The sequence below is a fragment of the Culicoides brevitarsis genome, chromosome 2 (genome assembly GCF_036172545.1).
Source record: "Culicoides brevitarsis isolate CSIRO-B50_1 chromosome 2, AGI_CSIRO_Cbre_v1, whole genome shotgun sequence".
In the NCBI taxonomy this organism is placed as follows: Eukaryota; Metazoa; Arthropoda; class Insecta; order Diptera; family Ceratopogonidae; genus Culicoides; species Culicoides brevitarsis.
This window is the reverse complement of record NC_087086.1, coordinates 33005652-33022144: the sequence shown is the minus strand read 5'-3', so window position 1 is coordinate 33022144 and position 16493 is coordinate 33005652. Positions and strand designations below refer to the sequence as shown.

Genomic DNA, 16493 nt, shown 5'->3' with positions numbered 1-16493 from the left:
AGTTTTCGAAAAAATAAAATTTTAAATTAACAAATATTCGAAAATTCGAACTTCGAATTTTTTTATAGATCGATTTCGAAAGAAAAATTTTCGAAGTTCGAAAATTTGTAAATTCACAAGTTTATTTTCGAAAATAAGACAGACATCTAAAATATTGCATATTTTTCCCAAAGCTCAAACTAAACACCCAATAAATATTTTCACACAGCGAGATATATCCGGTTCTCGAAAAAAATATATTAGATTAGATATCATTTGAACGGATAGAATCACACACAGAGACACACAAAAATTAGTGCACTCTTTTTATTATTATGTGTGTCGTGGCGGAGTCAATACACACTCGGGCACTAATCTATTTGACCATACTTTATTGACTCTTCGCTTTTGTATAATAATTTTGATTGTCTCTCTATTATTGCTTCTCCATTTGTGCGTACGGGACGAGAAATGATGATGATGATGCCTCTCTAATGCAGCAGAATTTTATTTGCTGCTAAATGTCATTTGTTGTGTTTGCTGCTGCTGCCGTTGCCGTTGCTGCGTGTGATGGTGATAAGTGAATGTGTGAAAAAATGCCAAAGAGATCATAAAATCGCATTTATCTTGTGTGGATGGATTAGTGTGCGAGTGTAAATCGTGCAAAAAAACAGGAAGAAAAATAAACGATTATGCAGTTGTCATGATTTTCTGTTTGTTTGACTGAACTGCGAGAATTAATGATGTTGTGACATTTTTCGCACATTTTGGAGTTAAGTAATTTTTTTTTTCGGAGAGATTTAAGGAATTTTCACACAAATTCTTATCGGGAGAATTAACACGGGCCAAAATATGGATAAAATTGTTACAAAAAGCGGAACAATATAAAATAATGCCAAGGGACAAGTACAACAACAACAATACACTAAGCACTACACTGCCATTATTGTCGTTAAGAGTGAATAAATAAACAATAATTTACATTATTTTCCACGTTTCGGTCGTCGTCGTTGTCGTCGCTTTTCCTGCCTGACTAAATACATCGCAGCGAGAGAAAGAGTCCGTTCCTCTAAATTATCACAAACACACACTGGATACAAGACAAAACAACTACAAGAAGGGTAACAACACGTTATATTACAAAATTATGACATTATTTAAATTATGGGACGACAACAAACAACAAGAGGTTAACATCATAATCATCACATCCTCACTCCTCGTCGCCTCGCCCTTGTTGCTACTGTGACCCGTAAGAGGTTTTTATTTTTTGGCAACTAATGAAAGCGATGGATAATTTATTTGAACTTTTGTTCCCTTTTCACTACAGAGGGCAACATGTGTGAAAAGCATGCCTTTCGTGAGAGTTATCTTCCGTGCGTTGTTGCTTTGTCGCTCGATGGCTGGACTGGAGTGACTAAAAGCAATGTAAAAGGTGCAATGAATCATGCGAGCAGAGTCCAAACAAAATGCAATGAAAAGGGTCTTTTGTGAGGAAAGGTCATAAATTTTCAAATGTGCGTGTAGAGGTGAGTATTTATTGGAATTTGATTTTTCTCGTTAGATTTTATTTGGATTAATTGTTAGAGAAAATTTAAAAATTATGAAAACAAATTTTCGAAATTTTCGAAAATATCATTTGATTTTTTTATATTTTCGAAAATTTGACTTTCGAAGTTAAAAAGTTCGAATAATTTTTCGAAAATTTGACTTTCGAAGTTAAAAAGTTCGAATAATTTTTTGAAAATTTGACTTTCGAAGTTAAAAAGTTCGAATAATTTTTCGAAAATTTGACTTTCGAAGTTAAAAAGTTCGAATAATTTTTCGAAAATTTGACTTTCGAAGTTAAAAAGTTCGAATTTTGGTATAAATCGATTACATAGTTGAAACAGATTTAAAACATTAAATTTAATCGTTTTTACCGACTCTTTAATTTTTCGAAAATCAAGCTTTCGAACTTTTTATAAATGTTCGAAAATTTGAAAACTTTATTTTCGAAAAATTCGATAATCAAGAGTTAAATTTAAAAATTTACTTTAACTTTTCTTAATTCTTTAATTTTTTGAAATCCATTTATGAAAAATTCGAACTTTATAACTTCGAAATTCAAATTTTCGAAAAATTACTAAATATTGTTAGATTTTCGAAAATCTAAAAAAATTGAATTATCAAGTCAAATTTTACAAATATTCAATTCATAAACTGTGAAAATCTTTCAGTTACGAAGACAAAATGAAGCAAAACACCTTTCACAAGATTAATCGACTTTCAATGTCGCTCATTTTTTCTTTCGCAGGTGTTTCGTTTATTTCTCAACAACTATCAACGACAAGGGAAAAAAATGAAAAATGTTCTTTCTTCCTGACTTCAGGTCAAAATGCTCTCACCCTTGCTCTACAAAAAAAAACTAAATCTACAAGAGTAAGTAACAAACACGTCGTCTGGAATCCGTTCTGTCTCTCTAATTAAAATGCATTTGTCAAGTCACTCGAAAACAAAATACAAAAAAAAAAACCTGGCAAAAGCAAAACAACGAAAGAGATTATGCAATTTATATATTTTTAAAATTACTTCCTGTGTCCCTTTCGTATGCCACGATTAGTGAAAACACGACGGGCGACAAAATGTTGTCTCGTATATGAGATGATGGTTCGTTTGTGTTGTTCGCGCGACTAAAATTTCTAGTAATAATAATAAATGAAAACAAAAACAAAACTAATTTCACAGTCCAGAGGAGAAAATCTTCATAATTTTTACACTAAAAATAACATTTTTTTTTGTCTATTTTCAGGATTTTTTTGGACTGCTTTTGATAGATCTCTGTGGATTTTTTTGACATTTAGTGGAAAATCCTTTCATGCATTCAAGTCGACTTGAGGAACACGAAAAAAAAGGGTGAGTTGTCGAAAAAAATTAATAAATATAATTTTTGGTGCCAAAAAACTGCACATTTATCATTTTATTTATTATTTCTACAAACATTCCATGCTTCGTTCGCATGCTCCTTCGAAGTTCACACACACACATACGGAACATTTCCTGAAGACATTCCATGGTCGTCGTCGTTGTCGGTTTACGAGAAATTCAATTATCCAAAAGTCTTGTACGAGGAGAACGAAGAGGAAAAAGTGTTAAAAATATATTTATAGGAGGAAGAAATATGTGAAACAATAATAAATGCATCGACGCGTACAATTTGAGGAAGCAGTGACGTAGGTAAGTTTTTGGGTTTTTTAAACATGTAATTTAAAAAAAATATTTTTCAGCGAACAAGACGACGAAGAACAAAGAAAATTGGATGTTAAGTGTGAAAATAAATTTGTTTAGTTAATTAAGTGAAATTATTGTTAAACGAAAATGGAGGTTCGAAATCGATAAGCACGTGGAAAAGAAGAAAATAGATTCCAAAAGTAGCCCTTGAGCCACCGAACTACACCCCTGATGCATTGCCAAAAAATGTAACAATTTTGGGGCAAGAAAATCCTTCTTGTCTGTCTCTTACGTACATTTTTATTGCAACTCTAAGCAAATACCGGGCAAATATTGTAACAAAAATACATATTCGAGGCTTTCGGCAACAAATATTGCGAACGTGTGCCTTTTCCGTCGTACAGTCTCGACGTCATCCACATCGATGGGTGAGTGCATGACGTGCACGGGGTAAATAATAACAATAATTGAGTTTCGCACGTATTGCAAAAGGTGACTAGCTCGAAATTTAAAGCCCTTTCACGAGAAAGACACCTCACGTAAAGGAAACGTATTCCTCACTACTGCTGAATTTCGCACATATGCAAGCCTAAAAATAACACGACAAATGAAAAAAGTAAATAAATTTAGGCACTCACAGAGAAAGAGAGTCGAGTCACAGAGAGTGAAGCCACCAATTTACTGCCTCAGATTCCCCATAATCATAAAATATAAACACTTGCATGGAATAAATAATGGGGGCCTTCCCCAAAAAAGAACAAGAAAAAAAAGCAAAAAAATATTGTAGCAAATTTTAAACAGAGTGGCAAATACAAATACACGAAAAAAGTGAATTACTCGACGAAAAGAACTTTTATTTCAGCGATGACTTATGACTCCAAATGTTGTCGAGCCGAAGAAATAAGACGAGAGAGGAAAAAAAAGTTGTGTTATTTGTGTTTATTATTATTATTTGGTTTAAGAGGCCAAACATTCATTTTTGCCTGTAAATACTTTCTTTTCATGTGTCTTTTTTGCCGCGTGCTTTCGTTCGTTCAGGGGTCATGGAAAAAACAATTGGATTTGTAAACATAGACAGACAGACGGAATATATTTTTAAAATTTACATGGAAAAAGTTCGTGGTCGTACGTGAAGTGAAACTTTTTTGATCCTCTGTCTTTGAAAAAATTGAAAAATCGAATAAAATATTTCAAGTAATAAATTATTCAAAACAACAACGAGGAAATTTACTGGATTTAACGTTTGTTATGCCCAGAGAAATGAAAATGGGAAATAGTTTATGTTTTATTGGAATCATTAAAAAAGTTGTTCCTCGTTAATTTTTGTTTTTTTGAGTATTTATTTTTGATTCGGGACGATTTATTTATGGCATGAACGATTTTGCAAGTTGTAAAGTTCATGAAATTGATAAATTGGAAGGTTTTTGTTACTTTCGAAAATTGTATTTTTTACATTTTCAAATTTTATTTACGAAAACTTCTCATGAGGTAAAAATTAATTTCAATTAATCCAAACCAAGCATTAAACATCAATTTTGAAGTTAATAGAACAATATTTTTCCATTAATTTTAGGATTTTTTAGCAATATTTTAAATAAATTTTTAAATATTTGTCATAAAATCAATAAATTAATTAATAAAAATCATTTAAATTATCAAAATTTTTGTTAAAAATATAAACAAAAATAAAAATTTCGTTAAAAATTTAATTGTTTTACGTAAAAATGTTAATAGAACGAATTTTAAAACCTATTTTCGTTAATAGAACGGATTATTTTTTCCATAAGAATTATCTACATTACGGTAATCCAAACTAAGCATTCAACTTTATAAAAAAAATAAAAATTTTAAATCTTAACGAAAAAAATTGAAACAGACTTTTTTCGTCAAAAAGTCTCGTTAAGTTAATTTTTTTATATTATTTTTTTAGCAACTGTAAGCTAAAATTTTAAAATATTTTTTTTTTAATTTTCTAAATTTTTTTAATTTTAATTTTAATTTAAAAAAAAAATTTCTTAATATATTCGCAACTCACTCTCGTGACAATCCTCATGTCAAAAATGCTTAAAATTCCATAAAAATATTTACACAATCTGATTTACTTTTGCAAGTGACAACGTAAAACAACATTCAACCCCATCCTCGTTACAACTCCAAACAAGAAAAAATTGTCTCCCCGAGTTTTATGAAAAAATTTACACGAAAAATGGAAAGTATTTCACATCATGTTCGTACAATTATTATTTGCAACCACAAGATGGTACCGACAAAAATGTGCCTTATTATTCTATTAAAAATTGTGTTTTTTGCGTCTAAGATTGCCCTCGACTTCATTCTCGCTCACGCCAAAATCCGAGCAAACATTTGTCACATGCATTTATGACTTTTCCTCGAGTCGTACGTGCCTCGTACAAGAAATAACTCATTCGTAAATTGCATTACTTTGCAAATTTTCTCCGGGAGTTGTTACATTTTATATTAAAAATATAAAGAAATTCATTCATAAAAATACTTTACAAGTACTTGATATGTCTCTTCGTGTGTGTGTGCTTCTTGATGCTAATAAAAGTCGAGGACAGACATTAAAATTTGCTTGCCTGGAAAAAGTTGAGTGAGTCTCTCAATTGGGAAAGACATTCCCTTTTTTTTCAATAAAATAAAAATCAATGTTGCAATTCACTCACATTTCCTCCGTTTAAGCAGAGATGAGTCGAGAGACGTTGTCGTCTATTCGATTTTTTTTTTAGGCAAAGAACAACTTTTTTGCCTTTGAATATTTAATCTGGACGAAGAATTTGGACAGTTCCTTTTGTGTGCCAGCAAAAGTTCGCTCACTCTCTCTCTCCTTTTTGATTTTTTTTTCTTTCTTGTGGTTTCATTTTTGTCTGTTTTTTTAGAAAAAAACGGTGTGAGAGATTAACAGAGAAGTAACCTTCTTAAACGAATTCCGATCTCGAAAAAAAATTTTTTCAATCTTTATTTTTTTAATTTTAAATCCTTTTAAGATACAAAACAAATCAATTTTGAACAAATATTTGTTCAAAAAAATCGAAATCGCAGTAAAATTTTGAAAAATTTTCTTTTCTTTAAAAATTTCGATCTCGAAATTAAATCGTTTTGAAAAAAATTCAAAACTTTTTTTCGAGATCGAAATTTAATTAAATAGAAGAAAAAAATTATCAAAAGTCGAAATATTTTGCAAAGAAAATAAATTAACAAATTTTTTAAAAATTTCGATCTCGAAGCAAAATTTCGAAATTCTCGTTTAACTAAAAAAAAATCGATCTCGAAGCGAGTTTTTTTTAAAAGAGTTTTTCTCTAAAAAGAAGCAGATCTGAGAAGAAATTTATTCAAAAAATTTTAAGGAAGCAGATCTGAGACAAAATTTTTTTCAAAAAAAATTTTTTAAATCTTTATTCTTTTTATTTCAAATTCATTTAAGATACATCAAAATCAATTTTGAACGAATATTTGTTCAAAAAAATCAAAATCGCAGTAAAATTTTTAAAATTTTTTTCTAAAAAAATTTCGATCTCGAAATTAAACCGTTTTGAATAAAAAAAGAAAAGTTTTTTTGTAAAAAATTTTTTTTCGAGATCGAAATTTAATTAAATAGAAGAAAAAAATGTCAAAAGTCGAAATATTTTACAAAAAAAAATAATTAAAAACATTTTTAAAAATTTCGATCTCGAAGCAAAATTTCGAAATTCTCGTTTAACTAACAAAAAATCGATTTCGAATCGTTTTTTTTAAAGAGGTTTTTTCCAAAAGGAAGCAGATCTAAGACGAAATTTTTTAAAAATTTGTTAAATTTTTTTCTTTGCAAAATATTTCGACTTTTGTTAATTTTTTTCTTCTATTTAATTAAATTTAGATCTCGAAAATAATTTTTAACTATCTCGACTTCAAAATAAATTCCTTATTCTTCAAAAAATTTCTTTCCCCATCCCTGCCTTTAAAGAAAAGTACCTAAAGGAGACATATGTGACCAATAAATGTCATGTTCCTGTTTTTCCTTTTGCACATCCAAGTCATGTGGCAATGTAATGAAAACTGAGAGAAAATTCTTTCTTTCGTGGTTTCCCATTGAACAAGAAGTGAGGAAAAAAAAGTTTAAACGACAAGTGTTATGGTCGAGGCGTTATAGTTGACTTCACACTTCACAAAATGATCTTGATTATGTGGTTATGGCCCGAAATTGATGGTTTCAAGTGTGTGTCAAATCGTTAACAAGTTTAAAGTTTAATTTCAAGAAAAATCCAATACCGGAAAACGGAAAATAGAGACACGAAGGAACGTAAATCACGCACGTGACCTTTCCACAGAACGAAATTTCTCTCCGAAAGAGATTTATTAACAAGAAATAATCAAATTATGCAGATATTGCTTTGATTATTTTTGTTTTTGTATCGATGTCCAGTTGAAGTAGCGAAAAAAGTACGAAAAAAAAATATTGAGCAACAATTGAAACTTTTAATCAACTGCAGGTCTCGTTAAAAAATTTTCAATTGGATTATTATCTTTTTTTTCTTCCATTTTAATGACCATCAATCCGTTTTTTTCAGAATTTTTTTTTCGCAGGAAGGGAACTTACTTGCATTTAACGGAACATTTGCCGTGCTCATGTTAATTGCATGGTGATGTCTGTTGATTAAACTCGCGGCAGAGGCGTGTTGATGATGTTGACTCATGTAATGACGCGTTAGCATGTGATGTGCCGTTTGCCCCGGTCCCATTGTCATATGAGCATATGGGTTCTGGAGATGATGATGTCCGGCATTCATGTAAGAATTTTGCTGTTGTTGCGTCTGAACTTGTTGTTGTTGCTGCTGCTGCTGTTGGTACATTAAGTTATGCGGCGGCATCGGAGTTTGCGAAGCAGGCGGAACACCTTGAGCGTAATACGAGCTTCGCGCTTGTTGATGCGCTGCGGTGAGTTGATGGCGATAATTTGCCATTTTTTGAATTTTTAAAGTTTAAATTTTATTTTTGGGTTTTTAAGTTTTTAATTGTTCATTTTTAACACTAAATTAAAGAGAGGAAAATTCTCAAATGTTGTTCAATAAGTTATTAATTGCCTTTGAAAATGAGCGAAACAGGTCACCACGTAATTTATGACAGATGTACCAACTATTTGTGGTTGTAAAATTAGTCTGAAGTGATTTATCGATCGTTGAAATTATTACAAAATTTAATAAAATAGCTTTCATTTTTTCAATGTTCAAAATTTTGCCTCCAGAGGCGCTTTTACAAGAAATTCTAAAAAAAAATATAAATTAAAAAATTAATTAAAAAAAAAAAAATAATTTAATTTTAATTTTAATTAAATATTTTATTAAAAATTTGTCTTAAATTTTTAATATGTTTTTAAATTAAAATTAATTTTTTTAAATTAAAATTTTACCGCTAGAGGGCTCTTTAAATTTTAAATTAATTTAAAAAATAAAAATTTATATTTTTGACAATTTTAAATTTTTCACAAAAAAAATTTAAATAACAAAAATAATTAAAAAATTTAATTAAAAAAAATTAATTTAATTTTAATTAAATATTTTATTAAAAATTCGTCTTGAACTTTTAATATTTTTTAAAATAAAAAAAAAAATTTTTAAAGATTTTTTTAATTAAAATTTTACCGCTAGAGGACTTTTTAAATTTCAAATTCTTGTAAAAACATAAAAATTCATATTTTCGAAAATTTTGACTCAAGATATACTTTTATAAGAAATTCTGACCATTGAAAAAAATTTGAATATTATTTTTGAAGAGGTTTTTAAAATAAAATTTTACCGCTAGAGGGCTCTTTAAATTTTAAATTAATTTAAAAAAAAATAAAAATTAATACTTTTGTCAATTTTACATCTCAAATTAAAAAAAAAATCCAAAAATAATTAAATTTTGAATTAAAAAATTAAATTGAATAATTTTGAGAATTATTTATCCAGCAGATGTCGCTTTTGATCAAAAGGCTACAAGAAAAATCTTTGAATAAATTTATAATTCATATTTTTGCCGCAAGAGGCTCTTTTTGAAAAAAATCCTAACCTTAAACTTAGAGGTCTCTTCAATTAAAATAATAAAAAAAAATTTTTGAGGTTCAAAAATTTTCCGCTAGAGGCGCTTCACGATCTCAACTGATCTCATAACCTCAAAATTAAATTTTTCACAATTCTTCGAAAAATTTTTATATCAGAACAAAAAATCAACACAAAAAAGTTCATTGTTGAATCGAACATTAATCTCTATAAATAACGAGCCTCGCACAACACGTTATAATGTCCGATTATTATTAAAATTGATTTTTATCAAATAATTAAATATATTGTTTGTTGATTTTTATATTTCATTTTTGTGATCCATATATTACCCCCTCGAACACACACAATATGTATGTAATGCCATTGGCAAAAAAAAACACAACATTGTATAGTTTTAATGATAATAATGATGTGTTAACAATATTCAGCGTCAGTCAATAGCTATGCACTGGCTTGCCTGCTTCGGAGGATAATAATTATTGTGTGTTGATTTTAATTCACTTGACTCACAAAATCTGTGTGTGTGTGTGTGTGTGCTTGTTAATGTGTAGCAGTTGCCAGTAATTTAGTCTCGTGTAGGGAAAAATTTTTTATTTATTACTTATTATTTGTTTTTTGTCATCATGTGTGGTCGTACGTGTTTCGTGGCACGATATTCGAATAAATTAATGGGCAGTTTATTGCCATAAATGTGAGACCTTGTTGGGGGAAGTAGTTGAGTTTTTTTCAAAAAATAAAAAAAACTAAAAAATATGAAAAAATTTGTCTACTTTAATTAGCACTCGTTTATCTTAATTATTATTTTTTTGCTATTCTCCAGTTTTAATAAAATTTATTCGTAATTTTTCCATTTTTTTTAATATGAAAAAAAAAATTTTTTTTTCAGGAGACACGAGAAAAATTATAAATATCATTTTCACATTTCGTATTATTTTTCATAATTTTTTAATCTCCTCTTTTCTTTTGTTCCCTGATTTATTTACTGTATTTTTTCATGTATTTGCACTTTTTCACCCCTTCTACGACGAAAAAAAAAATCCTTTGTAAATACTGAGAACATTAAACGACGGCGATAATAACAATATTTCATTCATTTACTGATTACTGTACTTTTCATTAATTTCGTTTTTTGCTCCTTTTTCACAAAAAAAGTCATTTAAAAAGTATTTTTTTAATTAAAGTTGCGTTTGTTCTTTTTTTTACACTTGAAACTAAACGAAGCACAATTACTGTGATTGTTAGTTAGCTGAACACGCGACTTTATGTCCTACTTTTAAGAACTTTCGTGCTCGACGTTTTGTTAAAAACTAAAAGCTCTCAGCATCGTTAACAATAATATTTAATAATAATAATATTAGTCATCGCACCTTATCTCTCGGATTTATTTACGGAAGATTTGGTTTGAGATTTTAATTGTCTTTGCGCGACGTCGTTTCTGTAATAAAATGCCACGCAAGTTCATTAAATATCGTAAAAGTTTTTTTTTTGGTAAATATTGGCGGCTTAGAGAAGGGGCTTAAGGTCGTTGTTTAAAAGGCGAAATGAAAAGTACAAATAATTTTTTTGGGAAAAGACGTAAGAGAATAAGATAAGATAATATTTTTGTTTTGGAAAGTTTTTTGTATCTTGAGTCATTTGGCGTCTTTTTAAATAATTTTTAAAAAAATTAAATTTGGCTTTAAAATTATTTTAGTTATTTTGATAGTTCAAGTTTTTGCCGCAAGAGGGCTTTTTTGAACAAAATTTCAGCATCGAAGACTTTTTATGAATTATAAAAATAAAATTTCAATTAAATTTTAATTTTTTTGAATTAAACTTTCAATTTAAAATTGAAATTAATTTTTCAAAAATATCCTTTTATAAAAAAAATAATTTTAGTTCAAATTCTCGCCGTTAGAGGCGTCCTCTAATTAAAATTTAAGTAGAGATCATTTTTTTAAATGCCAAAAATTATATTAAATCTAAATTTCAATTTCTTTGAATAAAACTTTTAATTTAAATTTTATATTAACTTCAAAAAATTAATTTTAATTAAGAAATTTTATTTTGGTTCAAATTCTCACCGCTAGAGGCGGTTTTAAAGTTTTAGCAGTAGAGATCATTTTATCAAATACCAAAAATCAGATAAAATCAAAATTTTAATTAAATTTAAGTTTTTCAGATCAGACTTTTAACTTTTGAACTTAAAAAAATTATTTCTTAATATATTTTAATAAGAAAAAAAAATTATTTTAGTTCAATTTTTGTCCGCCAGAGGCGTCTTCAGATCAAATTTTTCTTGTAAAAAATCAAAAAGACTCCTTAAATCGACTTTTTATGAAAAAAAATCTTTTTTAAAATTTTTATAAAATTAAGCATAAATTCTCTTCTTCATAAACGCAATTTGTACTACAAAAAAATCTGTCTCTCTTTACAAATAATAAACAAACAATATTAATAATATCAGAAAAACATACATAATAATAATAAATTGACAACAAACAAAAATTGAACTCTGAAAATAAATAAATTTAAATTATGTATTTTTATCTCTCACATACAGACAACACAAACACACAAATCGACCTGATATGCCAAATGAAACATTGGAGGTCGCCGCATTTGTACGGTCAGGTGTGGCATGCTGCTGTTGGAAAGAAGGAAGAAGAGGGTCATCTAATAATAACAGAAAAACATAAACAACAATATTAATAAATTATATATAATAAATGATGATATTGATGCGTTGTTCGTATAATGTTCGCGAAAACAATACAGAAAAAAAACATTAATATGAGAGACAAATATAATAATAAATATTTTGATAATTTATTTGATTAAAATTATTAAAATTGAAATTGAATTTCACACTATTTTTGTTCAAATTTTACACATATACTAACGCAGTAGGTATACATATAGAATGAAGAGGACAAATGATGATAATTAACTAAAATGATTGTACATGAAATGTTTTGACAATTTTCAATTATTTGACAATTATCTGGTCGTGTGTTGTTTATTTTTTGTCTATTTGTAGGCAGGTGCAATTTTTAAAAATATTTCATAATTTTTTTAAATTTTAAATTTTAAAAAATTATTTTAATTTAATTTAATTAATTAATTTATTAATTTAATTTTATAATTTTTTATATGAATTTATTTATTTTATTTTATTTTTTATTTTTTTTTTTTTTAAATAAATATTAAAAATAAATAAAATTAAAATTTTAATTTGAATTTATTTAAAAAAATTAAATGTTTATTAATCATTAAATTATTTTATTTTATAATTTTGTTTTAATTTTAAAGCTCAAAATATTTTATTAATTATTTTAGTTTTATTTAAAAAAAAATTAAAAATTAATTTAAGTATAAAATTTTTTAATTTTTTATTAATAACTTTTATTAAATATTTATTTAAAAAATAAATTATTATGTTATTAAAAAATTATTAAAAATATTTAAAAAATAATTTATTCTTTTAATTTTTTTTTTAAATAAAATATTTTTTTTTAAAAATTATTTTTTAAAAATAATAAATTTAATATTTTCAAAAAAAAATTAATTTATTCATTTTATTATTAAAAAATAATTATTAATAATTTTTAATTAAATAATAAAATTATTAATTATTATTAAAATAATTATTTTTTATTAGAAAAATAAATCTTTTAAAATCTTTATTGAAAAATAATAATTATTATTAAATAAATAATTATTATTTTTTAAATTATTTAAATTGATATCAAAAAAAAATTTGACATCTGTCAATTCAAAAAAATCCGTTAAAAAATTTGAAAATTATTATTTCAATTAATTCAAACCAAGCAAAAAATTAGAAAAAAAATCTTTAAACTCTTATTTAAATCTTAATTTTCTTCAAATCCAAAATTTGACCTGAAAACTTTAATTCCCAATCCGATGCCAAAGAAATTCCTTCAAATTTATTAAGATTCCTCTTCAGATGTTTCCTTATATTATTATTTAAATACTTATTATTCATCCCGGAATGTAAAATGTGTCAAGTCACAATTTCCGTATAAATTTATTATATTTTCCAAGCGAACGACACAAGAACTCCAAAAGTAACAAAACACCAACAAATTTTAACAATAAAACGAACGACAATGACAACAATAATAATAATATGCATTTAATGATATCACTGAAATATAATTGGGAATTGCCTCTCGTTCGTGCGCTTCGATTGCATTTTAACACATATTTGTCGTTGTTCGTTGTTCGGGGGTACGATGAGAAATTCATTCATGTCTCTCTCTCTCTCCATGTAATTGGCAGGAAAATTTTCAATGTTTAAATAACACTTTCCACACACAGAGACACAGACACAAAAAGCGATATCTTTATTCATATTTGATTGTTGTTTTGAATGTTCTACTAAAATATGTGGGTTCCCTATCTCTTCCTCGGTAGCTCGGGTTGTCAGTACGAACGTTAAAGCCTCTGTTAAAGCCAAAATATGAACGAATATTTTAGGCAACGACGAGATAGGAGCCGTTTTAGGTGATACACAATTAATTTATTGATGCTTTTAATTTGATTCTAATCAGTGTCGTTTCCGCTTGTTTGTTTAGAATTCGAGTCATTTAAATTTTGCAAGTGAATATTTGTTGTTTTGTAGGGCAAATTGCTGCGATTTAAGTCAATTTGAGGCGGTTGGACTTTAAAGAATTTTTTTTTTCGTTTATTTGAATGAAATTCATTGAAATTTTCCGCCCCATTTCATCGAGCAATTAATCTATTTGTACATTTTTTTTGTTGAAAAGTAGTCTAAAAACTAAATAATTGGAGCCCGTATGACATGATGAAAAAATGGAATGTTGGATTGAGCTTTAGATGCATAAGTGGACAAAAGAGAAAGAGAGAATTTGTCACACAAATCAATGTTTTTAAAATTTTTTTTATCTTTTTTAGTTGAAAAGGTTGGTGATTTTGGAATACAATTTTATTGAAAAAATTTTAGATTTTTAATTTAAATTTTTTTCCAAAAAAAAAAGAATTTTTGCTTGTTATAAAAAATTTGAGGTTAGAATTTGATTTTATGAATTTCAAATATTTTCCGCAAGAGGCACTTTTTGATCAATTTTTTAGTTTTAATTTTTCGAAAGATGTTTTTAGGATCAATTTCAGTAGATTTTATTAAAAATTTAAAAATTGATGATTTTTTAGTAATTTTTTAATCGAAATTTTAACTTTTTTACAGAAGGAATAAATCTAAAAAAATTCTTTTTGATAAAAAAAATCCGGTAGAGGCGCTTTATAATCGATCTTTTAATTTAATTTTTTGAAGGATATATTTAAAAAAAATTAAATTATTTAACAAAAAAATAAATAATAAAAAATTTTTATGATTTTTAAGAATTTTTTTAATAAAAAAATTAACTTCTAAAGAAATAATTTATAAAAAAAATTTCTTTAATTGAAAAATTTTCCGTTAGAGGCGCTTTTTCTAAGAAAAAATATTTCATAATTTCAAGATAATTTTTTTATTAATTATTTTTATTTTAATTTATTTTAATTAATATTTGTGTTAAAAAAACCCTCAAAAATAGTTTTATTTCAATTTTAAAAAAAATCCAACTTCACTTCCCTTTCGAGGCAAAAATAAAAAAAAACTTTTATTTTGTTAAATTTTTCTACCAAATTTATTTTTGTGTAAATCAACAATGGCAATTTATTTCATCATAAGCACACACACACACAGAACAGACTAGAGACGGAAGCACATCACGCGTCACGTGTGCATCAATACAAAATAACAAACAAATAATAATATGCAACAAATCGAACCAAATACACAAAATTTTTATTTTATTTTGTATTTTTTTGCTTTTTTTTTAGCAGAACACAACGCAGTCGATATAGTTTATTTTTCCGAATTTATATAATAATATGTCGATAATGGAATTTTAAATAAAATTCTATTAATACTAAATAAATTAATTTGATGTTTGTGTGTCCGCTCTCTTTTTTTCCGGTTGTGTGATAGGAAATTGATGTGTTTGTGTGTATTTCAATTTGGGTGTCTCGCTGCGTGTCACGTGTGTGTGTGTTTGTGTGTCAGATAAACGAACAACAAAAGCAAACTAATAATGATCGCCTGTTGTCCTGTTGTTGATGTTTGTTATGAAAAAATATTTAAATGATGCAAATTATCGATGTTTGTGTTGACATAGATTTTTTTTTCGGGAGTAGTTTTTTTTTTGTTGAAGAAAAAATTATTTATTTTTTTTATTTTTCATTTTTTTGTTGCGAAAATTTATTTTATTAATTAAATGAGAAAAAAAATAAATAAATATTGAATAAAAATTTTTTTTTGCTGCATTTTAACAAATTTGTTATTTATAAAAAAAAATATAGAAATCTTCTTCGAAAAATATAAATTTAATAATTTTAAATAAGGTTAGTTTTAAAATTAATTTAAAAATTATTTTATTAAAAAAATATTTTTTTTAATTTGAATTTTATAAAAAAAAAATTATTCAATTCAAAATTTTTATTAAACTTTTTAAATTTATTAAATTAATTTATTTAAATAAAAAAAATATTAAATTTTCTTCATAAAATTAAATTTAAAAAAAAAATAAATACCTAAAATTAAATAAATAAAAAAATTAAATTAAAATGTTAATATTTTTAAATATAGTTTTTAATTAAAAATATTTAAAAAAAAAATTTGAAATAAAATTTTAATGATAAATTTTATTTAAACAGCGAAAAAAGCAATTCCTTGAAAGAAACAATTAAATAAAAAAAATTAAAAAAAATAGAAAAAAATATAAAAAAAATTAGAATATTTATTATTATTTTCTTTCAAACAGCGAAAATAAGAATTTTCTTGAAAGAAATAATTAAATAAAGATTTTTTATAAAAAATTAATAAATTAAAAAAAATCCCGTCGATATCACTTCAGACTTTAATTTTTTTTTTTTCTTTAAACAATTAAAAATATTTAAAATTTCACCTTCAAATAATATTTTCTACAGTTTTTTAATTAAAAAGAAATGATCTTAACACAATTTCGAGCTCATTGAACAACTTTTGAGAATTTTCTCTCAGTTTTCTTAACACTTTTCTTTAAAAAAATGTTTTTTTGTTCAAAATTAACGAAAAATAAAAAATATTCACAGTTTTTAACTTAATTTTAGTTTTTTTTTGTTCGTTTAATTTTTCGTTGTTTCGTTTCTTGTTCTTTCTAAGTTTAACATCAATTAACTTCTAGACACTGATTTTTAATTTTGCTTCATTTTTTTTAAGTTTGT

General features: G+C 25.9%; 1 protein-coding gene across 8 annotated transcripts in view; it reads right to left on the bottom strand.

The window, feature by feature from the left end:
• LOC134829718 (calmodulin-binding transcription activator 2) overlaps positions 1-16493 on the bottom strand; it is a 56475-nt gene that overhangs the window by 20255 nt on the left and 19727 nt on the right. The window contains exon 1 of one of the 8 annotated variants that reach the window (XM_063842947.1): positions 7784-8075. The exons of the other annotated variants lie outside the window; for them this stretch is intronic. Coding sequence (XP_063699017.1) covers positions 7784-8054 — 271 coding nt within the window. The 5' untranslated portion in view covers positions 8055-8075. Of the gene's footprint in view, positions 1-7783; positions 8076-16493 lie in introns of those variants that run through there. 8 annotated transcript variants of the gene reach the window in all.